Source organism: Sebastes umbrosus, chromosome 6 (genome assembly GCF_015220745.1).
Source record: "Sebastes umbrosus isolate fSebUmb1 chromosome 6, fSebUmb1.pri, whole genome shotgun sequence".
Classification (NCBI taxonomy): Eukaryota; Metazoa; Chordata; class Actinopteri; order Perciformes; family Sebastidae; genus Sebastes; species Sebastes umbrosus.
Genome location: NC_051274.1, coordinates 9,247,541 through 9,273,660, shown reverse-complemented (window position 1 = coordinate 9,273,660; position 26,120 = coordinate 9,247,541). Strand labels below are relative to the sequence as shown.

The 26,120-nt window shown below is 39.0% G+C and overlaps 2 protein-coding genes across 5 annotated transcripts; one reads left to right on the top strand and one right to left on the bottom strand.

Annotated features, from left to right (window-relative positions):
- Window positions 1-545: 545 nt before the first annotated feature.
- Window positions 546-7,845, bottom strand: tmed4 (transmembrane p24 trafficking protein 4). The gene is made up of 5 exons (XM_037773762.1): window positions 7,574-7,845; window positions 5,414-5,514; window positions 5,200-5,325; window positions 3,073-3,219; window positions 546-2,961 (listed from the first exon to the last, which is right to left on the bottom strand). The coding sequence occupies exons 1-5, from the start codon at window positions 7,707-7,709 to the stop codon at window positions 2,812-2,814; spliced, it is 660 nt and encodes a 219-aa protein (XP_037629690.1). The 5' UTR covers window positions 7,710-7,845; the 3' UTR covers window positions 546-2,811.
- Window positions 7,846-9,436: 1,591 nt separating this feature from the next.
- Window positions 9,437-25,731, top strand: ikbkg (inhibitor of nuclear factor kappa B kinase regulatory subunit gamma). 4 transcript variants are annotated; one of them, XM_037773722.1, is made up of 16 exons: window positions 9,437-9,801; window positions 11,675-11,815; window positions 13,766-14,037; window positions 14,911-14,985; window positions 15,075-15,176; window positions 15,813-15,992; window positions 17,722-17,783; window positions 18,067-18,114; window positions 19,829-19,931; window positions 20,055-20,170; window positions 20,272-20,424; window positions 21,115-21,187; window positions 21,298-21,432; window positions 22,278-22,414; window positions 22,864-22,940; window positions 24,507-25,731. In XM_037773722.1, exons 2-16 carry the CDS (start codon window positions 11,677-11,679, stop codon window positions 24,677-24,679), a joined length of 1,845 nt encoding a protein of 614 aa, XP_037629650.1. In that variant the 5' UTR covers window positions 9,437-9,801; window positions 11,675-11,676; the 3' UTR covers window positions 24,680-25,731. The 4 variants fall into 4 exon arrangements, with proteins under 4 accessions (XP_037629650.1, XP_037629652.1, XP_037629651.1 ...); XM_037773724.1 differs by lacking the exon at window positions 15,075-15,176 and having other exon boundaries at window positions 9,438-9,801; XM_037773723.1 differs by lacking the exon at window positions 18,067-18,114 and having other exon boundaries at window positions 9,439-9,801.
- Window positions 25,732-26,120: the final 389 nt, after the last annotated feature.

Sequence of the window (26,120 nt, the reverse complement as noted above, 5' to 3'; positions counted from 1 at the left end):
GACGAACAACCCGAACACATAAAAAACACATTATTTTCCTCATCCTGTCTGTCTGAATATACCTGTATTCCCCCTCTGTCTGAGACGCTCTGTTATAGCGCCTGTCTCTTTAAGACCCCCTCCTGAAAAAGCCCAGTCTGCTTTGATTGGCTAGAGAGAAAACTATAGTTTACCTTTGCAAAGGTAGTTCTCAAGCTGTGGGTGGTATATTCTAATGAGCCTGCATGTGATATAGGAAGGAGTCACATCTGAATGGCTATTTGAATCACATTTTTCTGATCTCGAAAGCCCACAAACAAACTGACTGGGTTGTCTTATTTCACAGTTTGTGGGTTGGTAGGTACTCCAGATACCCAGATGTATGAGCACAAGCACTGAAAAGGGGGAGTTTTCATTATATGTCCTCTTCAATGAGGCGTTGCAGGATTGTTTGGTTTGGAATCTGGCTCTTGAGGGAAGCCAAGGGCCAAGCAATAAATGGTTTTGTTGCCGGGTATTTCTTGTAGTGAAGGAAAAGTGGCATAAATAACATCAGAGACACAATGTAGTTTAGCCAGAGTTTCTTTATTAAGCACATGGAGGTGACATCTGGACCACGGTGAAAATTTTAATATTTTTTAGTGTGATAATTCAACAAATTGAAAAAATAATTTAATGGTCGAATTGCAAGAATTGGACTCTAAATCTAAACTTTTCAGGTAAAAAAGTGATGACTTTGTTAAAACTGGAACCCACTGACTCACTATATTCCCTTCGAATGACTCATTATGAATCTGAATTAACAGATTTTGCAAAAGTAAATGCTGTCCGGCATTGATAAATGGAACCCAAAATAGCTCATGAAAATGACAAAAGTAAGTAAAGTAAATTTGGCTTAAGCTCCGCAATAAAACACAGGCTACGACAGGCTCAATAAATACGATCTATCTACTATGACACTGAAGAAACAAAAACACCTGGTGACACAACTGGAAAAACTTAAAAGACATTCAATCAGTGTAAAAGGCATTAGAAAACAGTCAATACACTATACGTGTTATTTACAACATACAGCAGAATCCCGTTATTAGTAGACGTGTATCACAAACTGTATACAGACCTAGCTCTGGGAAAATGTACAGGAAACGGAACTCTAGCTAGAAACTATATACAGTAGGTAGAAGGATTGATGCTAACACTTCATTTAGACCCTCCATTTCCCATGTATAAGAATTATATAAACACTCAAAACACTTAATTTGGTTGTAAGAAGATATAAGGACATTTCTAAGTGTTTGTTAATGTAAAAATGTTGCTGTGAAGCATCTGTGACTGGTGTATAAACCGATAAGGACTAATAGACAATATTATACAAAACATGAGGTATTTATTATTTTATTTATTTATTAATGAAGTATTTATTAATGACGTATTTATTTTAAAATATATATTTTTTCACCCTCCATCACAAGTGAGCCTACTCTATTAGCCAATACAGGCAACAAGATGAGAATGAAAGCTCTGGAAGAAAAACTAGCAAGTGGACCTTAAGTTAACGTTTTGTCAAACTAAACAAACAAATTTTATTTGATTATTTATTCTTAAATGTTATAAAGAAATGTTGTATAACACTTGTGTTACACTGAAGCTTTGTTACACTGTCATTAATGATTACCTATAATTGTTCACAAATACATTAATAAAGCTTAAAAATGTCCTCAAAGCTGCTTACAACTATATTACTGTGTGTAATAAACCATTTATTAAGGGTTTATATAATGCTTATACATGCTAAACACAAGGGTTACAGTAAAGTGTTATCAAATTGTAAGGAATCAAGGCCAGTATAATATTTGCATAAGTGTGACCACTTGATGAAGGGGTAGTTAGAAAACCTGGAAATAGATTGGATTAGCCTTTCTGTCAGTGAAACGGACAATACTTACTAATTGGAAAGTGAGGAAACCAAATTGTTTCAAGATTATTAGGACTTAGTCTCTATGGAGCAAGCTGCATCAGTTCTTCAACATCTGGGCAGTAGGCTCTTTGAGTCCCGTCAGCTTTGAATAAAATGCCAAAATGGCAGTTCTATGAGCCTGTGTTGGTGTATAGCACCCTGAATAGATTAGTGTTTGTACAGAGTTTCTTTGATATCCCTATTTTAAACCCAGGCGGTGAGAGGTCTTTTTGTGTAAACACGCTTTCAAATGGCTTTAAGATAAGTATCCTTCACTCAGAGGCTTTAATGTGTTACATCCTGCCCTGTCAGTGTTCCTGTATATTGTTTTTGTTGTATTATAAATCAGGGAAATAAAATATTAATAATAAATGGAAATAAAACAATGTGCAACAATAACATTGACCTACATAAAATCATGTGTCAATAAACTGCACGATTATTACTTGTAACAGCTTTAAAATTCTCATTCTCACATACCTATTGCAGCGATCATTCATTCCTGCCTGACCATAAAAAAACCTTCTCACTTCACTAATGTCGTCTCTTGCTTTTTCTTAAACGGGAAGATAGAAAAAAAATGACACGTCCAGTGTTGTCGACAACACAACAAACACAATGAAAAAAAGGCAACTGTGCTACTGTGTAGTAGAATAACAATAGCCTAAAAACATTTGCAATGAAAAACACATTGCCCAGGATTGATAACTGCCTCTGTGGATTTTCTCTCGTACCATTTGTGGCTGATATTAAGACTGCGGCTCCTCCTGGATATTCCTGCACTAAGGGGTGGGGCGCCTCTCCATTCAGGTCGTTCAAGTCCATCTTCTTGCGTTCATGTTGTTTCCCTAATGCTGCCGTTGCTCAGACAGACGTTACACCAGTTTCTTGGCCTCAAAGAAGCTCTTGAGGTGCTTCATCTGCCAAATGCCGGTGACGAGGAGGATGAGTGTCTGAGCGATTGACCACCAGAGAACACGCTGGTTGGTGCTCTCACTCGTCATGCGAAACCGCTCCTCGCGATACTGCAGAAGAGACAACACACACAATGAAGTCACCAGATCGGTCATAAACAGCAACAGGAGTAAAAACCTGTCATCTCACACATTACTTGGTGTTATATTTTTTTTACTGACCCTCTGGTAGTTTTGCTCCTTCTGGATCTGTTCGACTTGGTCCAGCAGCTGTCGGACTCGCAGCTGCAGCTCCGTGAGTTTGTCCTTAGCTGCAATTTCAGGGTAGTTGTTGGTATGTTCTCCAACCTGAATATCCAGATGCACTCTCTGCAACATTGAGAGACACATAGTTTGAAATCTTCTTCCTTATATTCTGTGGGCCTTTAAGTTTAACTTCTGTATTTTTCAACCTGGACCATATTTTCCCATGTTTTTGTGTCTAAGTGACTAATGGGGACAACAGCATTTGTAATTGGTCCAGTATTGAGGGAGAACGCTGTAACCGGCAGCCGCCAAACGAGCTGTGAGGGCAGGTGAGCAGTGTCAATATAACGTGTATATATTGTGGAAAACATCTAAATATTAAGCCATGACATTGAAAATCTTTTAGATAACACTAAGCTACGCTTTCTGTTCTCCAGCACAACAAACTCTGCCGGCATGACACTCACGTTTCCGCCGTGGATGTATTCTACTATTCCACCGTTGTCTTCCGGCAACACCTCACCTCGCCAGATTTCAGAACAAGACTCTTTCCATAATGTCAGACACTTATAATAACAATCAGAGCCTGTCGTGGCAAAAACAAGCACTTTTAGTGAACATAAATGACGATGCCAGCTTGCCCCAATAGCACCATATTGCAGTCCGTCAGCAGCTGCGGTCTGCAGTGCTCTCCCTCAATACTGGACCAATTTCAGAAATCATTGTCCTTATTAGTCAGTCAGACACAAAAACATGGGAAAATAGGGTCCAGGTTGAAAAATACCAAAGTTACCCTTTAAAAGAAATGATAATTAGGTAGTGATAATAAAAAAGGCTCAGAAAAGCAGTGAAAACCTGTCTTGAATTAGACTAAAATAACTGAAGTTATTATGATTAGACAAAGTCAAGTCTGGTTTAAGATCAGATCACAGCGATTCACAATTAAGAAAACCCTCACCCGTGATTGAGCGTGGTTTCAGAGCCTTCAGTGGACACGCCCTCTGCGCTTCGGAGTGGAATGCTGCTAATTTTATCACAATTTTTACACCTAATTTTACATACGTGCCAACTTTTTTGATCAATCAAATTTGGCTGGATGGTTAATAACACATTTTTCTATGGTGTGACAAACCCAGAACACATATATATTTTTGCCTTACCCAGACTTTATGATCTTTATGGCTGCAGGTATTAAAAAAAACTATCACCAAATACTGGCTTCAGAACCAGAAATGGACGGTACCTGTGTATCTGTCTGGATCAATTGATGACCCCCATTCTAGTCCGTTCTGTCATTGCAGGGTCAACACAGGTATAACTGATCAAATCAATTATGTACCCATTCTATTTGGTGTGTCATTCCAGTGAGCCAGCATCCACAATACCAGGGCCCTGGCCCACCTAAATGGAACAGGGCTATAAATAATGTTATTGATTACACCTGTGTTCACCTTGCAAGGACATGGCGAAACGGCTGCTATGAAAAGGGCCTATAAGTGTAAGATGCAACATGACAATAAACACTTTTGAAGTATCAAGTAGGACAACAGCCAGGTGTGTATCTTATAGCAAGAAAATATGATGATTTGCATCATCTAAAAACTAAACTTCTCTATCAGGTGGATTTTGCTACTTGGTTAATGGATGTGACATAACTTCCATAATAGTATTTGCACTATTACTGTTCTGGGTGTTTCTTTAATTTCATTTCACTTATTTTGCCCGATTAGACCTCTTTTAAAGCCTGTGCGGGCGTGCACATTCTGTGCTTGATTGACATCTCCCTCCCCAAACCTGTTCGCTTTGTTGCACCTGATAGGGCGGAACAAATTATACCTTTATTATTCTTAGTACATTAAGTTTTATGATCTCATGTAATTCCCTGCTCTAATCATAACTGGAAGTACCTGTGAGGGTGTGCAGGACCATTAAAGAGAAAATGCTTCTTACTTTGAGGCAAGAGCTCTGGGTTAAAACTGTCTACGGGCTTTATTTCATTTGCAGTGAAAGTAATGTCTTCAGTCATTAACATTTGCGTAAAGCATTTTGAAGGAAAATAAGTGGTCAGCGTGTTCAAAATCAAAGCAATGACTATGTTCATACCAGTTTTCCTCCAGCAAACAGAGCCATCTTGGTGGAGTTGGAGTGCAAACAGATCTGATGTTCTCCAGGAGTGTGGGAGGTGAAGGTGAACCGTCCGTCTGACCCATATTGACGAGAGAGGATAATCTGGGAGAGTTGTAAAAGAAAAATCTTTAGATTCTATTTCTATGTTTGCGGGGTGTGTTTTTATAATTACCACCTCCTCTGTCCTTACCTTTGTATCTGGATCCTTGATCTCGACATGCATCCCAAGGCCAGGCGTGGCGGGGAGGAAAGAACCCGTCTGCTTGTCAAACAGTTGAGTCCTGTACTTTCCTGTCAGACAGGAAAAGCAACATAGACACGTCATCTACTGTACTGTAAGTCATCCAGTAATCATTCAAAGGACAGTAACTTTGCAAGACTGTTGCACCACAGCAATAGAATTAAAATTAGAATAAGAGTATAATTTGTAGAAACATTAATATAGCAAATCAACATAATTTAACCTCCCAGAAAATATTTCAAAATTCTCATCTCATTTTACAATGTTTGCACCCTCAAATTCATGCAATGTAAAAAAATATAGACTGCCCTACATGCTAGAAAATGAGTTTGCTTATAATTACCTCTAAATGATAATAAGTAGTTAATATAGTAGTTCCCTGTGTGTTTTTTATTACAGATGTGTAGTAGTTATACTTTAAATCTAAGTCACATAATAAAACAATTTTAATCTTAAAAGGTATAATATGTAACAGTTGTCAGTTGCTGGTTGTAAACACACCTCCTCCACAGCTCAACTAGTTACTCTTTCACACCAATGTCTGGAGGATTACAGAGAGAGGGGAACTCATTTTATTACATTTGGATAAGCTCTCATTATCCAACAGTTGCCACATGTCCAGCTGAAAAGCTTTAGTAGGTCTACTATATGAAGCAAATCTTTGTTGGGATGGTAGAGTGAGTGAAATATACATTTCAGTCTTCATACGTTTCTGTAATCCTTTTGTAAATGTAGCCTTTATTATCATATTAGATAACACAATGTAGTCTAATATATGATAAATGGGTGCTGTCGATAGACAGAGGAGAAAAAGGTTTGTGTTGACTGATAGATGATGTAAATCTGTATGTTGTCTGTATGTTTTTGCATACATTACAGCTCCATGCAACATAGTTCAACATTGTATAAAGCTAAAAATGATGTATTTAGGCCTACTATATTACACCTTACACCTTATCCCAAAAACATGCATCATTGTAACACCTGAACTAATTAGATAGATAGATAGATAGATAGATAGATAGATGGATAGATGGATAGATAGATAGATAGATGGATAGATGGATAGATAGATAGATAGATAGATGGATAGATGGATAGATGGATAGATGGATAGATGGATAGATGGATGGATAGATGGATAGATGGATAGATAGATAGATGGATAGATAGATGGATAGATAGATGGATAGATAGATAGATAGATGGATAGATGGATAGATGGATAGATAGGTGGATAGATAGATAGATAGATAGATAGATAGATAGATAGATAGATAGATAGATAGATAGATAGAAACTTTATTGATCCCGAGGGAAATTCAAGTTTCCAGCATCACAGTTCCATAGTGCAAAACATATTAGTAAAAAGGCAGTAAAAAAGTTAGTAGTGAAAAGTACAAAGTAGATATAAAAATACAAGGAGATGAAGAAAACTGTTAAAACTGAATATAGTGCAGGGTAACAGCTGTGATACAGGACTATTAAAAAAAGTGAATATAGTGCAGAAGAGACTGTTAAAATGAGTATAGTGCAGGGTAACTCCAGTAGCTTAGTCTATGGAAGTGCACTGCTATCTAGCGATCGATCTGAATTGTCATGACCAGGGATTAACCCGTGTTTGACTGGCTTGGTTTGAATTGACAAAAGGAAGGAACCTGATCATTGGAGAGGAAGCAGCAGCATTATTAGTGAGAACAAAGCTGTGAATCAGAGAAATAAAACATTGTTATTGAAACCCAGAAACGTCCAGAACACAACAAATTAAATTGTTTTTTTAACCTGCATATTATACATTTAACCAGGTTTTTGTAACAGTTTCCCCATAAATGCATCAGGACTCTCTAGGTACAGGTGTCCTCCACCACCTCATACTACTACTACTACTGTACCTCTCACACAGCCTGAGACCACCACTGATCACATATAAGTACACTACTTAAATTAGTGCCTTGTGGCAAATATGACAGCCTAAATACTCTGAAGTAACGTTAGACGGTCTTTGTGTCGTTACTACTGTCATCTTCACTACAGCATCTCCTGCTGGAGCCAGCTGTTGGCTTTTTGCTAGTTAGCCTCGTCCAGCTATCGACCCTCTCAGCTTCTTACCAATCACCATGGTTTCATCTGGGATCTCTTCAATGAAGCATTTCTTCTCCGTCTCTCCGATGTGGAAGTAGAGCGCGTCACTTGGATAAATCCAAGCTAATATTAACACGACTCCGACAGCGTGGGCAGAGAGCATGATGGAGCTGGTTACTGCTGCACTTTGCGCACATCGAGCAGCAAACAGAAGAGCTCCTGCTGCAGCCAGCTGACGTCATCGCTCACTGCGGAAGAAGGAAGGGGATTTCCTGAGAGATGGGCAGTGGTTTCCCCGTAGTTTAGCCTCGCAGGCAGTGTTACTACCAAGCTGTATTCCCCTCCACACCTCCACACCACCCAAGAGACAACCAGATTTATTTATTTTACTGCACATAGATCATTTAAATAAACAAGCGAGGGGCAGTGAATGACACCATCCATACATTAGAACATTTTAAAAGGAAATTATCATCACATTTAATTAATGATGTCTAATTATCTTTTGATATGTTTAGATATATTTTCTTTTCTTCTGTACTGTTTTTTTGTATGTATTTCATTGTTTTTATTGGATTGTTTTCCACTGTTTGGTTAGGTTTTTCTGCAAATTTTGTGTACTTCTTGTTGTATCTTTAAAATTATGTTAGTTTAGATCTTTCTTCCTTTTTTGTTATTGTTTTTTTTCTTTCTCCTGGGGTTGGGGGGAGGTCCTTTGTATAAGCCTGTTGCTTCTTGACCTCTCCTGACACATTTCTTGTTTTTTTTTCATTGACTGGATTTTGTGCAGTTTTATATATGTGCAAATAAATAAATACATTTTAAAAAAAAAATAGTTTTAAGACAAGGTCCCAATTTGAGGCTAGAAAAATGTAACATGCAGCAAGGAAACAAAACACAAGAGAGAGAATATTTTTGCAAAGCGCACTGTTTTACATACACGTTTTGTCTCTTGATGGCTTAGAGGTCGAATACTACATCCGGATCATTGACAAAAATTGTATGGTTTAAAGGTCCCATATTATGCTCATTTTCAGGTTCATACTTGTATTTTGTGTTTCTACTAGAACGTGTTTACATGCTGTAATGTTCAAAAAAAACTTTATTGTCCTCGTACTGTCTGCTTGAATATAACTGTATTTACCCTCTGTCTGAAACGCTCCGTTTTAGCGCATTTCAACGAAATTGCAACGGAATTGTGTTGCCTGGCAGTTTGGGTCCATGCGTACTTCCTGTCAGCTGATGTCATTTACATACACCGCAACCAGGAAATAAACTGGGACACATTTAGAATGTTTACGTTTAAAATCGTGTAACAGGTCTAAATATTGTATATTTGTGACATCACAAATGGACAGAAATATTAACGGCTTGTTTCAAACGTTCAATTTCTGAATACGGGCTGCTGTGTGTATTTCTCTGTATAATGAGCGCTTTGATACTTTCACAGTATTTATAAAGCACTTAAACCTGCTTTATAACATAAAAGACATGAAAATCTTACAATATGGGACCTTTAACCCCATAGACTGTTAAGCTAAGCTGCTGAACACAGACCATACCCATTTTAAATGACTGTTATTTAGAAGAACTTTAAGATATGTTGTTCTCATATATTGTTTCTTATTTTTTGGCTTTTATTGCCATACTCGTATGTATTTATATGGTTCTTATTGTAACGTGTCCCTCCAACTGCACCATGCCTTTAATATGTTTCCATTGACTTAACTAATTATTGGTTGTCTGTTGTATGTATGGATGTATGGACTGTGGGAATGCTACAAATGAATTGCCCCCATGTGGATAACTATAGTTGTCTGAACTGAACTGAACTAGACTGGAGGTTGCTTTGCAGCCTGAGAGGAAGCGCTGCCTGAGAGGTTAAACTCAGGGTTTAACATAGAGCTACATTTCCTGAGCTAACAACAGTCGCCTCGGCTCTGACAGATAACCTCAACCCACCTTTAAACGCGCACATTGTACCAGGATAACGGTATCAAACTGGGCAGAAATGCCTTTCGGGAGACGTCCAGTTCGTTGATGTAGGTCGTTGTTTATGTCAGTGAACAACAGCCTCAGATAAAGACACAGCTACTGGCTGCTAACTCCTCCAGCTAGCTCAGGAGCTACATCGCTAGCTAGCGTCAGACAGCTCTCTAACGGATAAGAGGTGACGTTAGGCTCACTAACAGGCTGTAGGTGAGAGGCAGCTCCACTGACTGCTGTTCAACAACAACACTGACAAAGAAGAGAGGGTAAGAGCACGTTAACACCTGTAATGTCCGTATGTTAGCACAGACATGAGCCTGTGTTAGTGCAGGCAGGGAAACAACAACGTTATCTATAATAAACACGAGCTGCTGTATTGTGTGTGCTTCTGCTCATAGTGGCTTTAGGAGTGGTTTTAGTTCTTCCTGTGGTGTAAACAAACACATAAAACAAGCTGTGTGTGTTTCAGTGGAGCTGTGTGCCTCATGGTGTTGGGAATGACGTAATGTTTTCGTCCTGTTCACTGATACCTGGATGTAGGTTTATACAGCACAAAGAAGAGTATTAACACTTCATCAGTGAGTTTTTTTTATCAGATGGCCTCCACATAACGTGAAATGGTGCAGGACTTTGAGGAGAGATTAAATAGAAAGAGAAAGTCACAACCCCCCCAGGCCGCCTAACGGAGATGAGGCGTGGTGTTCGTGACATGTGTCAGTGAATGAGAGGATGAAGACTTAGATTAGGTTATGGGTAGGTGTAGCAGAGATAACTGATTAGGTTTATGCTCAGGGAATGAAATGAGCACCTGCCAGCTGTCAAATACAGGGTAAATGTTGGCTGTGCCAGGTGGAAATGTCAGGTCACCTGCCACCATGGCAGACAGGTTTTCCTTATACTAGGAAATATAATTTTGTTGTTGTTTTTTTAACTTAGTTTTTATTGCAGTTTCAGCAACTTATACAATCATCATCATCACATTCTTTCCTACTGTATTTTCATTTTACAGCTGTCTCTTTGTTCTTTTCACAAGTTAAAACAAGAGGGGGGAGAGAGAAAACACACATCTTAAACTATAATTTCAGAGAAAAAGGGAGGACACATAGTTAAACAATCCAAAGATTTAAAATTAAATAAAGTTAAATAAATCTAAATCAAAATAAATGTGGTGAAGGGTCGGAGGTCAGAGAGGGGAAGTGTGTAGAAGGGTGTGTGTTGTATGGGTGTGTGTTGTATTGGTGTCTGTATGTGCTTAGAGAGATGGCCTGGGTCAGGAAGACAGATACAAGTATGATCCAGGATATATAAAAAATATTCAGATCACGATCACTGTATTAGTATGTTCATGGCAGGGCTCCACCTTTTAATAAATGTGTCTTTTTGGAGTTTTAGGGAATAAGTTATTTGTTCCATGTGGTAAATTTCCCATACCTTCTCAATCCATAAATTGTGTGTTGGGGGCTCAGGTTTTAGCCACATAATTGTGATTCATTTAATTGCTGCTGTTAGCAGTATTTGTAAGAGATCTTTTTTGGCTCTTCCATCAATGCCTTCCTGTATTGCTCCCAGCAGTGCCTTTTTGGATCTTTAGTGAAATTTTGGTGGAATACATCTTTGAGTGCCCAAAATACCGAAATATTCTTTTTTTAAAAGCAATTCCTGTTCGGAATGTCCGCAACTGAATTATGACTAGTTGTAATTCCAGTTTCAGATATCTACAATTTAATTCTGTCTAGTCAGACTTCCAGTTCAAGATATCTTTAATTCCCCTCAATTGAAGATATCTACATTGTCCTTTAAATTAAATTTTGACTTGTCAGAATGTCGTTTTAGATATCTTGAATAGGAATTCTGACTAGTCAAAATGTAATTACGACTACTCAAAACGCAATTGTAGAGATCTCTAATGTTAATTCCGGATAGTCAAGCTTAGCTATTAAATGATGAAACGGCTTGCCATAGACTGGTTTGGGTTAGTGATATGGTTGGGTTCAAGTTAAGGTAAAGTGAACTGCATATCGACGGGGAAACAGACTTCAACACAACACAGGCATTGTTATTTGTGCAGTGATGTTCTGCATTAATAACGGCCTAATGAGTACTGTATTTGTAGATAATAATCTGTATGTTTTTCTACAGGGATGGTGCAGCCCCAACCTGATGGCCCAATGCAGTGGGACATGTCAGGAGAAGAGAGTGGCGGGACCCTCAGGGTCCCACCAGAGCTGGCCTCCAATGAAGTGGTGACCAGGTTGCTGGGTGACAACCAACAGCTTAGAGGTAGGATGTATTCCCATAATTAAATAATAATAAATAAATAATAATTTAAAGAAATAATGCTTGATTTACCCCACTCAAAGTATCGCACATCTCTGCATTTGATGTTCGAGCTTGGCATTATTGATTGAATCAAATTACACATTTTAACAGGCTGGTACAGAACATGGTAGAAATGTGAATTGGTGATTTCAAAGGAAATTTTGACCAAGAATTTTTAGTAATACAGGCAATACAGAAGTCAAAAAGTAAGCGCTTTACAATTTACCTCTCATTCACCAATTCACACACACACACACACACACACTCACATCCATGGCAGCTAGCTACCGTTTAAGGCTGCCCATTGGCAACAATGGGGTTTTAGTGTCTTGCTCAAGGACACTTTGATATGTGGACACTGCTAAACTGTTTTTCGTTGTTTTTTCATGACAATGGAATATAATAATTTATATAAATATAAATAATGATTTGAAGAATAATTACGACCACTACACAGATGAAAAAATAGGTTAAAAACAATGATTTGATGGATTACCACTGTACATAAATATAGTACAAAATTAGTTATAAAATATATTGATTTGTGATAAACTATCATTTGCAAAAATCATTTCTTTAATCGCAGGTGGAGTGCCACAATAAGAAACAGATGAATTGGATCTTGCAGGCCACAGATTAATACGATTGAGCTCCTCGTCTCTGTATTTATCTCAGTCAGTCCAAAAGTCCAAAAGTCAAAATTCATTGAAAAAAAGATAGATTCACAGCATGTTTTTTATATAATGAAATATTCTGCTTCATTCCATGAAGGCATGAAGTCTTTCAAAAACATTGTCGATGCGCTCAAAAAGCTGTTTTCTCTCTGGCTTGCTGCACACAGAGGGGTTGAGAGGCTTCTCTCCTGAGCAGGACATGCAGTTAGTCAGGAGAGGTGTTGTATTTTGCTGGAGGAAGCAAATATGCTAATATTTCTGCAAAAGAATTGCTGACATTTGAAGCTGGTGTAGGGTACCAGGTATACCAACTCAAAATATATTTTGCTCTCATTAGTACTCTTGCTGTTATTTAGTGTTAGATTATTGTAGTTAATTTTTTATTTATTCTGTGAATTTGTTATTTAAATATTTTAAGTGTTTTGTATTTATTTATATTTATATATTTAAGTATACATTAAACTATTGTGTTAACAGTTAATATCTTGATCAATTTCAAGTTCAAATTTGCCTTAACAATATAAAGGCGTTCTTTAATGTCGTCGACCGTTGTTTTGTGCTTCAACAAAAGTTCTTCAATTGAGGAGCATCTAAAAAATCTGGTCTTTTCTCTCTCGGCCTGATCTCCAGAAGGTCAAATTATGCTTTTATTTTTTCCCGGTTAGATTATTATAATTCATTGTATTGAGGGTTAAGCCAAAAAACTATCTCATATCTTCAGCTGGTACAAAATGCAGCTGCTCAGCGTTCAACAAGTACTAGAAGACATGATCATATCAGCCCTGTTTTAGCCTCTCTTCACTGGTTACCAGTGAGTTTTAGAATTTATTTTAAGATTTTACTGATTGCCCTTTAAGATATGAGACAGAATCAGTGACAATTTTTTTTGAATTGCTTCTCAAACTTTTTTTTTTAAAGCCACTTTGTCTTATCAGTTTTATTATTGTTGTTCTTTCCATTTTAATTTTGTATTATTTTAGTTGTGTGATTTTATTTGCTTCATTGCAGTCCTAAGAATGTTTTAATCCTGGTTCAACTATGTAAAGAAATTTGTAACTTTGTTTTGAAAAGTGCTGTATAAATAAGTGTATTATTATTATTATTATTATTATTATTATTATTATTATTATTATTATGTATTTAATTCTACCTGTTGTTGAAATAGTTTCTCTGTGTCCCTCTGTATGACGTATCAATGTCCTACCTCTCCTTTTACCCTCATCCTTCTCTCCTGCAGAGGCCTTGCGGCAGAGCAACCTAGCTTTACGTCAGCGCTGTGAGGAGATGGAGGGATGGCAGCAGAGGACGAGAGAGGAACGGGAATTTCTCAGCTGTCGATTCCAGGAGGCCAGGGCGCTGGTTGAGAGGCTGGCCCAGGAAAACCACTCCTTACAGAGCTTGGTGAACGGACCAGCATCTAACCTGTCCTCTAACAATTGCTGCAACTCCAGCCAGACTGAAGAACTGCAGGGGCGCCCAGCGAGGAACAGACCACTGGATGGACCACAGGTTAGCCAGTTAAGATTCACACATCTGCTTCCTCATATTCACACATTGTCAGGTGTTTTTACATTTGAAAAAATGAGCCTCCACTATAGCTTAATAGCGAAATAGAATAGTAGTAGAACAGACATAGACCTGCTTGCCTTGGTCATCTGACAAGGTCAGAAGAAAATTGTAATTGTTATTAGTTGTTATGGTAACAACGCACGTCAGTGGGGCTGTAAATTGTGTCACACATTAGTTTGAGAACTTCGTTTAGGTCTACCGTCCACATTAAGCGGGCGTTTTCCTTTTGTCTGACTCTTGTTGATGCTCATCATGTAGCAATCCTCATTTCATCTCTAGCGGCAAGTAACGTAGATAATGTGCAAAAGACCCTCTCCATGCCTCGTACTACTCCACTGCTCGTTTTGTGAATACTGCAAAACCTCCCCTCACTGAGTCCGCGACTTGCCGTAAGTCGGTTTATGCAGAAGTTAGCCCGCTACAACGGTTGCAATGGCAACGGTACGGTACACATAATAATGGCTGCTGCTCTGACCATACTGTTACGTTGATTTCCGTTCTACTCCTATTCTATTTCTATGGGTTGTCCTGCTACTATATGTCCTCTTTTTCATCCTCTTACAACAAAACATGACCTGGTTACTCTGCTGAGTCTCAGCTGTCCCTTCCTGCTCTCTGTGATCACAACCAAACTCACAGCAGAGGAACAATGGTATCAGCTGTGTTGACATTTAAAATGAGTGATACGTCTACGCAGTATACGTGTATAACAAGCGAAACGTGTGCAAAACAACTTGAAACATTGCGTCTGCTGAAGAATAGATGCCCCGCTTTTTTAACGTTTCCTGTGGGTATTGGAATCACTCGTTTCAGACGCTAGATCAGCGGGAGAAGAAGAGAGTTGAAGAGACGGATCAACACACGCAGACCACGCCACCTCGCAGCCTGGTAAGACATATGACTCTGTTGACCGTTTTTGATTTCAGCTTTGATGTATCTGTTTATTTTTCATCTAATCTGTGTGTCCATGTGTCTAGGGAGATGCGAGTGTGCGCACCTCCTTGAGTAGCGCCCTCCCCTCTCCCTCCACCTCACTTTCAGAGGTATGGGGGGAGATAGTGGGCAGGGAAAATGGCCAGGTGAGCCTGCTCACTGCATCCCGCTTTACCCCAATCAGATCCCTGACACTTACTCCGTGGCTGTCCCCACCCCCACCTCTAGTGAAATGCTTCATCCCACCTTATCCTTCATTGCATTCAGGCAGAGGTTAGAAATCCTGACTTCCTATTCGGAAAAATAACATGGCATGGCCTGTGAAGTCGGAACTACAAAACCTGGCACTCATCAAAAATAATAATAATAATAATAAACCAGCACCAGCTATCTTATGGAAACTGTGTTTTACATGAAACAATATTAATTTTGAGGTCATCCATGTTTTTCCTTATATTTCCGAGCAGGAACACTGTATTGAATGGTAGTTGGACACAAGAAATGTTTCTGCATCTTACTTTGAATGGAGCACAGCATTAACACACAGCTCTAGTCCACCAATTTATCCCTATTTAAAAAAAAAAAAAAAAACCTCTGTCACCATTTGTAAGCCTCATTTTGTGTTCCCTCACATCTGGGTGTATTCCTACTTTTGGTTTGGTGTCAGTCCTCCAGCCCCGGGGTGAACGTGGTCTGTCTCTGTCCTCCTGTCGTCACCACCTCCCTGCATCCATTCAGGCTTCGGTTGTTTCACTTTTATGTCTCTCTCTCTCTCTCCGCAGCCTCTAGAAGGTGCAAATGAGTTCCTCCAGTTGCTGAAGAGTCACAAAGATAAACTGGAGGAAGGGATGAGAGAGCTGAGGAGGAAGAATGAAGAGATGGAGAGGGAGAGGGACGAGGCTGAGAAAGAGAGAGGGCGAATGCGGCGCTGCATTGACCAGCTGCAAGCCAAACTGGCACAGGTAACACACAGTGATCTAAGCACGTACCAATTCTACCCAAGTGCAGTAATGTGATACTACAGATGAGCAGGATAGACATAAGGAAATAACTACAATAGCAACAGACAAACCTGTGGTTGATGAAGGGGGATTTTTGAATTTGAAGATGGCGGTCGGCACGCACCCAAGTTTGAAGAAACGGAGAGAAGTACCAGCACGGGAGCAAAGCAATGTACTGCAGCAAAACGGATTTTAGACACTTAAAAAAAATCAATATCAGTTAAAGTATACACTATATTTAGAATATTTTCACCACTTTACCTTACCGTCAGACTGCCCTTTCCAACGGGGAACTGAAGCTGTTAACTATGCTCTCTACAAAGCCACCAGACTCCTTTGACAAAAACTGGAATTTCATCTCGCAGTAGACGGGAGTTGCTGGTCTACCGTTGCCTCGATCAGTTAGTTTGTTTGTGTTATTGTGTGACTTTGGTGTTTTAAAGGGTTAGTTTGGATTCACCAAAGTCAGACACCCGCACTCCCGTGCTGGTACACCTTTCTGTTTCTCCAAGCTGGGGGCGTGCCGACCGCCATCTATTGTAGCTAATACCCTGACTATGAATGAGTTCCTCATACAACCCCACTTAAAAAAATCCAAACCATCCCTTTAAGCCTGAGGCAGCTCATGCAAGAACGTTTTGGTATTGTTATCCTAAATCTCGCTTACTTTTTACGTGAGCTTTACTCTTACGAGTGTTTCAAGTCAGATTTAGAAAACCCATTTAACGGGTCTTGTCACCTCTGTTGTAGAAAATTCAGTAAACACAACTCAAGCAGTATATAGCGAGGCAGGCATTGTGAGCCTCCTGAAGCTTTACAGATAAACCTAAATTTTAAATAAAGCATTTTTAACACTTTTATCTTAGTCCAAACGAATTAAACACAGAAAGTAGCCATGGATTAGCTGGCGTTGTTCACTGCATGGGGATCTACCTCTCGGACAACTTTCTAGATAACCAAGCTGGATTTCTGTTTTGATTTAAAGTGGTGCTCCAGTAATTTAGTATAAATTCATGAGTTAGTGAAATCAACTAGCCTGACTGACCAAAAACACTGGATCCTACATTCCCCAGAATGCAACCAGTAACATATTTTCATTAGACCTTGCCTGCCTTGTAAATGTCCATGTCTGCCAAACTTTATTTATTTACTTTAACATTGTAGTTGATTTTGGATACATATGTATTTATTTAGTCCTAAGTCATTTAGATTAAGGTATTGAAATATAAAATATAAAAGGCTATATGCTAAGTCTTTTCCACACTGTGGTGGATAGCACACACTGAAAAATCTGAATATGAGAAAACTTGTGAATATGACAAGGTCTCTTAAATCACACATGCAAGTGCAACTTAAAAACAAATGTGTTTGTCCAAGCGGTTCTTGCACGAGACCCTTTGTATGTTCAATAATAATAATAATACTTATTATTTATTTATACGGTACTTTTCAAAACAAAGTTACAAAGTACTTTACATGGTTGAACCAGGCTTCAAACAATTCAGGACAATAAAAATCAGACAATTACAAATAATAGAAAAATAAAATGCCCCAAAAATACCCAACGATAATATAAGATAAATACTATGGTAGTGCACAACACAATTAAGCCAGATAAAGTCATGATGTCTCCATGTAGAATAGAGAAGTTATGGATAAGGACATGTTTGATATGGATGTGTTTTTACAGGCGAGCAGTGTTACCGAGGAGGTTGTTCAACATCGCTCTGAGGCACAGCACTCCTCTGACAGGTAGAACACATTTTTCCTCCTTGTGCAAAATACTTCAATGCATTGTTTGAAACTAACGGCACTAAACTGACTTTCTGTGTTTAACTAGTTGTCATTAGCAGCTTCTGGACTGAGTGCTGTTTAATTAATCGCAACTATACTGTTTATCTGCAGATAATTCTCCTGTATGGCATTAAGACACTGGCATGCCTTTTTTTATTTCTGCGTTTCTTCCTCTTATTAAAAAAGGCTCACTTTAGAGATGTCTTCCTGCTCCTTCCTCTCTTTGTGTTCCCTTTTCCAGCTCTAGCCTGGCTAAACTCACAGAGCAGCTTCAGGCCACACAGGGCAGGTGAGCCCACAGCTCTGTGTGGCTTTCTCTTTCTCACTGTGTGCATGCATGCCTTCTTTCTGCAGGTCTGTCTCTTCACTGCTGTGTGTCCGTTACTTGTGCCACCTGTCTGTCTCTTATTTTTGTGCTCAGTTTGTTTCACGTATGTTGTTATCTTTTTTTAATCTGTTGTTTACTTGCAAATAAGGCATGATTTACATTTTCTTTTTTGGTCATATGTTGTTGTATTATATATATACCACTGCAACAATTTATTATTCTTTCAGTGATCGAACAATTTAATTGTCTTCAATTTTGCAGTTCCTGTCTTTAAATTAAAGGGTTAAAGTTGCCATTTATTAGCTTAACTTTTAACCACATACTGGCAAACCCAATCGGACAGAATATTATTTCAAATGTATTGTAGAGTGGAATGATTTGAGTGAAGTATCTATTTACAACTTTACTAACCGATATTACAATTCCTATTTAGATTACAATTATTTGCTATAAATTGAGTTAAAAATGCCTGTATTTGTGTTCTACACAATGCATCTACAATGCATCCCTGAGGACGTTTTTGAGCTTTTTAATTGTTCGATCATTTTGGCTGTGTTTATGCATATGGTATATATTTTGACTAGGGTGTGAGGTTTTTCTTCATTGATTTTTTTGAAGTTAAACCTCAGCTCCTATAATAAGTCTATAACAAAGTGTGTAGCCAAAATACAGACACTCCAACACACAAAATGTCCCCATTGAAACCATTTAAAATTTAAAATCATGCATTCGATTATATCAGGCTTTCAATCTAGAGCTCTGGCTTCAAAATAGTAGTTTGTACTTCTCTCATGTTTGCCCAGTGGGGCCAGTACATGATGTTCTCCTGGTTTCCACTAGGGGCATCGCTGCTGTATTATGGAGCACTGCAGTGTATGATGCAATGCATCGAAATCAATGTTGTTGCTAATCATTGACATATTCCAAACAGACTGTTAAAAAAAATAGTATACAGAAAATAATACAATCTTTCTGTGAGGTTTTTTTTCCACAAGATTCAAGATTTCTTTATTGTCACTAGACAGAGTACAGCGAAATTTGAAGCAGTCCTGATGGTGCAATCACACATAACATACAGTATAAAAGATAAGATAAAACCTTTGTTTGATACAAGCTTAACCTAATCTACTTAATAAAATAAGTAAATATATACATCTGTAACTAGAAATGTTGACCTATGATACAATTTAGAAAATACAATTACAATATGGTCAAGGCCGTATACAGTACAATCAAGGCAGTGAGTTATTGCACAGTAATAAGAGCACATATTGCACATGTATCAGTAGTGCAGTTGATAAATTACAATAAATAATGTATCTGAATATATAAGGTGCGGTATGTAAACATGTACTAAGTTAAGCAATATAAAGTGCGGTAGGATGTAACAACAACAGCAGTATGTAATGAAACTGACTAAAGGGTTAAAATTCTGAAAATGAATACATATTTGGAAGTTATTATCAGGACTGATGTTGGTTAAAAGATTTCATCAGAGACATCAGAGCAGCTTTTTTAAAGTGAGGCACAAGGGTTAAAATTGCATTTTCGATTTAAGAGCGATCAGTCGTTCAGCCCTACTTTTTTGTAGTGATACATATTGTAATAATACATATATGTGTACAGTATACATTGGAATTTACCCAGTTCAATTATGAATCTGTTGTGTCCGTAGGTATCGTGATTTGGAAGAGAAGCTTGATTACCTGCAGAAGACTTCAGCTCAGCGAGACAGAACTGAAGCTCTGCTCAAACAGAAGGACAAGGACTGTGCTCAGGTGTGAACTATGAACAGCTGTGATTTTTAACACCACGATCCAAAATGTTCAAATCCTCCATCTACTAGATGGTGGCACTCTAGATGTAACCCCGATACCTTAAAGCTTTTTGTATTTCTACAGCTGGCCAAGGACTGCGAGGCTCTGAAAGCTCAAGTAACTTCCCTGTTAGGAGAACTGAACGAGAGACAGAGCTGCCTGGACAAAAGCGAGCATGAACGCAAAATGTTGGAAGAGAAGTAAGCCGTCACATCACGTCACGTCAGAATAAATGCAAATGTAGAGACTTCTCCGTGTTCACCTGTGACTGTGCATGTTGGCTCTTTCTACTTGTGTGTAGGCTGTGCAGTAAGATGAAGGCCCTACAGGTGGCAGAGCGGGAGCTGGAGCAGCAGAGGAAGCAGCATCATGTGGCCATGGACAAGCTGCTGCTGCAGACCCAGAGCCTGGAGCAGGCCCTGAAGACAGAGAGACATGTCGTCACAGAGGAGAAGTAGGTTCCACACACACACACACACACACACAGATTTTTCTGCACTATAATGATATTTAGAGAGATTTATTCCAGAGAGAGAAAGATTGCTTTGACATGCATTAAAAAAAAAAACAGAGACGTGAGTGATAACCCTGTCACATTATATTAAACATTCAGTGAATACATAAATAGAAAGTTCCGTATCATGGTGGGCCATCATGTACGCCGAAGTCCCAAAAATATTTTATTGAACTTATACGAACAAGGTATTAACTTGTTCACAAAAGACAACACATTTGAATTGGAATTAAAATGAGATCATCTCATCTTCTAACAATGCAATGCAGTTGCAATGCTTAATTTTCTCTCTAGAATTGTGATGTTAACTGCTTCACTGTGGTAATTGAAGCTGCAGTTGGGAACTTTGATCAAATATGATAAAAAGTTATTTTTATAAAACTGTCACTAAATCCTGACAGTAGTGCATGAGACAGATAATCTTGCAAATGCCTTTAGGAGCACTGGGAGGAGGCAGAGGAACGTATTTTTCACAGATTATCTGTCTCATTCACTACTGTCAGGATATATTGACAACTTCAGCTTTAATGCTACTGGGTTTCATTCAAAATTCCTCAATACTGTTACCAGCATTACATCTGAGTTTGGATACTGTATGGAAAAATGTTGTTTCCTTTTTTTTCCTCTCAGGAAAAAACTGACACAATTGCAGCATGCCTACACATGTCTTTTTAGAGACTATGACTCTAAGCTGAAGAACGAGGTAAAAACACATTTGAACATCTATTTACCCTCATTAGTTTTGCTATTTAGCTTATGGGATTCATGTCTCAACATTCATGTGTGTGTGTGTGTTGTGTGCTCGTCTTCCAGGGAGGAGATCTATGCAGCCGACTAGAGGAGGCAGAGAGAGCGCTAGCCCTGAAGCAGGATCTGATTGATAAACTGAAGGAGGAGGTGGAGCAACAGAAAGGCTCCCTGGAGACTGTTCCCGTCCTCACTGCACAGGTACAGTCACACGGCTGTCGAGCACATATGCACACAAATCACTTTGTTTATTCAAATTGTTACATTCAGTTCAGTTCAAATATATGTGGTCACTGACTTTGTGGTTTGTTCATTATTATCAAGATATAACTATGCTAGGTAATTTCAGCCGTGTGTATCACTGTTTAATGTCCCCTGGAAACATTTTCCGTTGTCGTGTGTACTACTTGCAGCGCGTTTCTGTATGTGGTTGTTTGCATGTGTTGTCAAAATTTGCGAAGATGTTTTCTTAATTTTGCAGTGTGGTGTGCTCTCAGGGCCACCGTACTTAATTACAACCCATAACCCGGGAGCTAACCTGAACGTTTAAGAACCTGTAAGGCTCTGGTTCTACGTTCTGCCTTGTTTTCCCATTGTACATATCTAAATGTTCTGGTTATACGTCATTAAGAATGTGACACTGGGAAAAAGTCCTAATTTGTATGCACCGATTGGCAGACAACACTGGAATGTTGTGATGCTGCAGTAGGAGGCTAAATGTAGTCACCTGAGCAGAGCCTAAATTTAGTTCCAGGAACACACCCTCAAAGCAGGCGGAGATGTAACAGGTTCTGCTTGTCAGTGTGAAAGATTTGTTCATATAAAAGTGACATAACCAGTATGCTTTGTAAACACTTCAATGAAAAATACGTTATGAACATCGTGGCAGTTAATTTAGCCCGTATGAGTCACTTGTCAGCTATGCACAAATCAGCCTGTATCAGCCACACCCACATGTTAACATGCTTTTACAATACAGGTACATTGAAATTAAACAACATGGTTGTATCTCCCTCCCTCCCTCACTGTCTTTGTGTTTGCTCCAGGCTGAGATCTACAAGGCAGATTTCCTAGCAGAACGAGAAGCGAGAGAGAAGCTGAACCAGAAGAAAGAGGAGCTGCAGGATCAGCTGACTCAGGCCCTGACTGAGATTGACAGGCTCAAACAGGAAGCCGCATCACGGTAAAAAAAAAAAAAAAGTTATCTCTGAAAGGGGGGAGGAGGGGGGGGGAGCACATTCCAGGCCCATTTCCATTATAATAATTATTTGTGTGAGCATGTGGACGTTTATTCACCAGTCACCCAGTTGATAGCCCCAGTCTATCTTTGCTGTGAGCTCCAATTGGCTGTTTTGAGGGAAGATCAAATCTCTGTTCATGTCATTTCTGATCCAGGGTTACATAGTCCTTGTGTGCTGAATTCCTCCCCCCCTGCTTTCTAATCAAATGCTGCATCAGCATCTGGAGGTGACTTTAGCTTTACTGCAGCTGTCGTCAAAGACACATCGTCCAGACTGACACTTCATATCCGAAGTCAGAGCTGTGTCTACAATTTTCCTCTGCGTGATAAGAAATATTGATTTTTAAAGTGTGATTAAACATGTGAGTTGTCTTTGGCCACCTCTGTTTCAGTTCACGTATGGAGCAAATGAAGCTGAGACACCAGGAAGACTTTCCAACACGGGCCCCACAAATTCCCCCTCCACAAGGTACATTACGACCAAAACATTGAAAATAACATGCACGTAGTTGTGTTTCATGCACGAATTAAAGTATGTCAGAAAAATCCTGTAAAACAAATGTTTTCAACACATTCTAATATTAAAGGGACTCAATGTAAGAATCAGAAATTGCTTGTTAACACTCGACACTCGTGGCCGTAAAGTCAACGACAGTCTGCGTCCTGTTGCTCGCACTACGTAGACGCGATTGAGCATCGGTCGAAACAGTGAGGCAACACACACGAAACTGAACGTATTTGACCGCTAACACCACAATATCACTATATATTTCACATGATTTGCAGTAAAGATAGCTTATCTGTCCAGTTTTGATACCTAAAACCGAACGAAGCTCCCTCCATGAATCGAAAGACAGGCCAACGTTGGTCGTTGGACGTTGGTCACATTTCTGTTTTGCAAGACGGGCTTCACTAGATATTACTAGATGTTGGAGTCTGAGTTGTGGTGGAGGTTGGTTGTTTGTCTGCGTTAGCAGACTCCATTTCTAACCAACCGTAAGCTATCGTTAGCTATTCCTGTGGCTGCGCTAGAGAGAGTTGGCATATGCGAGCGCACATGATGTCATATCAGCTGGGACACTGACCTGAGTCCTTCACATAAAAAGCAGTGTACAGGCTGATAGAGGAAACACAGAAAGTCGCGGAAGGTCTCAGTTTTTGGTGTAAAAAGTTACATACAGTCCCTTTTTAAATTATATAGTTAATAATAACTTTATCAAAAGCTCTACTGCAAAAAAAACAAGGATCAGGACTTGCCACTCCTGCTCTCACTTGAGTCACATGATATCTCCTCCACTATCCCGTAGGCCTCTCTATGCGCTCAAACTCTACTTAAAGGGACAGTTCAGAATTTTTTGGAAGTTGGGCTGTCCATATGTTATCACCATGACCACCTTTACCATATTATTGTTACATTATCCATTGTGAGTGTATTACCTACAGTAAATGGAGTTTGGAGAAACAGACAGGAGAACCAGCATGAGAGCAAAGCAATGTATTGCTGAGGACGGGGGCCGGCAGCAAAACGGATTTTAGACACCTAAAGAAATCAATATCAGTTGAAGAGTACGCTGTATTTAGAGTATTTTCACCGGTTTACCTTGCTGTCAGACAGCCCTTTCTGAAGGGGAACTGAAGGAAGTGGAGCATTTATAGCAGCTAAAGAGCCAGATATTTTTCTCAGGAGACCAGAAACAGAGCTAGAAATATGTACTGTATGTAAATGTGTCAATATGCAACAACAAGTTTATCATATGTTGTGTTTATAGCTTGTTCTGCTGCCCCCAAGCAACCAAAGAGTCTTTTATATCCTTTTGGTTAGTTTAATTCTTTAAATGTCCTTAGTTACTTTTCATCACTGAGTATTGTCTACTGGCTGGTGTGCAGCTTTACCAATGAAACCCATGCATATACTATAAACTAAGCACTGTTTCTTTCTGGTCCCCTTAAAACAAAAAAAGGGAAATGTATTTATAAATGATGTTTTTTTTGCTGGTAAGAAGTTGTTTTAACATGCTTTCTTTCCTCGGTGCAGCTTTCAACACGGTGCCCCCTGCCCCCTCGTTCCGAAATAAGGGGTTGGTACTAGTCGGAGATCAAGGGGCAGGCGGAGCTGACGAGCTGCCAGATTTATGTTGTCCTAAGTGCCAGTACCAGGCTCCAGATATGGACACGCTGCAGATACATGTCATGGACTGTATACAGTAACATGAGCATAGTTCAGCACACCATGACGCCAACACACACACACACACACAGATATAATTACAGTATATTTACGTTTTTGACGTGTCTACTCTCTGGGCACATCCTGGAAAAACATGTTTGGTAGTTGCACCTTACTCTCTCTGCCATGTAAACACACATACACAAACCTGAATACATACTGTGGATCTTACCATTTAAAAAATCGAATATGTTGGAATCAAGACAAGTTGCAATCAGATGACAGTATGAACAAGTGAAAGATAATGAATGACAGCAAGATAATCAGCATGTTATGTTCCCACGAAGTGTTCCATGGATTCAAATTCTGCTGTAGCTTTTCCATTCCGCAGCTCATCCTTTTTCTCTTCTTTCTTTTTTTCTCCTGGCACCTGTTCTTTTATTTTCCTCTCTTTCCCCTCCCCATGCCTTGCCATTTAGATGGCACACTGATGCACTGTCCATCAGTATGTTTATGATCCCTGATATCTCGTCCCTCATCAACTGAGGAGGTAACTACATACTGTGGAATAAGTGTGTTTGACTGCATCATCCATGATATAAACGTTAATAATCATTGGACATAAGGTGGAAAAAGTGGCAATTCAGAGGGGTACTTTTCCCCTCAAAGGAGAAAACACATGACAATGTGAATAACCTAGTGAGCTTTAAATATTATAGAATATTCAAATATGTTTTGGTCATAAATGTTGCTGTCTACATTACCTCAAAACATGTATTATTATGTATTAGAGATGGATTTACTCTTATTGAAAAAAAGTAGCCATTCTCTGTGTTCTGTGCCTGTGTACACCTTTGACTGCACCACTGCTTTATCTCTGATGCTAGACCTGACCCTTAACCCAACATAGCTCTGTTTGTGCCCTTTCTGCTGTCTTATCTTTACCTGTGGCACCTAGCTATTTATCTATCCGGAGGTAAGCACATTGAGGGTCCTTCACAGTTTGTGTGAATATTGTCTGTAGATCATTTTGGTGCAAATAATATTGTTTCAAACTGTCGAAGATTTAATAAATAAATCAGTTATTCATTAATCCTTGCGCGTGTTTTGTCATGTGTGTGTGTGTGTACCCATTTACGATGATTCAGTGGAAATCATAACTGTTTTCCTTTTATTTTCTTAAAAACTTCATCTCGATGGCAATATTTTATAGTTTAAAAAATATAAATGTTAACAATGATATATCTGAGTGTGAGAGGAGGGGCTATTTAAAAAAAAAAAAAAGCAGAATCCAGGATAATTGAAAAAGCGAAGCTTGACCTAGCAACCGGGCCACATTGCTTTTTATTTCGGCGCCCATGTTAGAGCAGGCGCGGCTGCAAGTCAGCTAGAGATTCGAGGTCTCACTAATTTTTCCGCGTACTGCGCAGGTCACAACAACAACAACAACAGACAGTGAAAATGATCTTTTGACTGTATCAT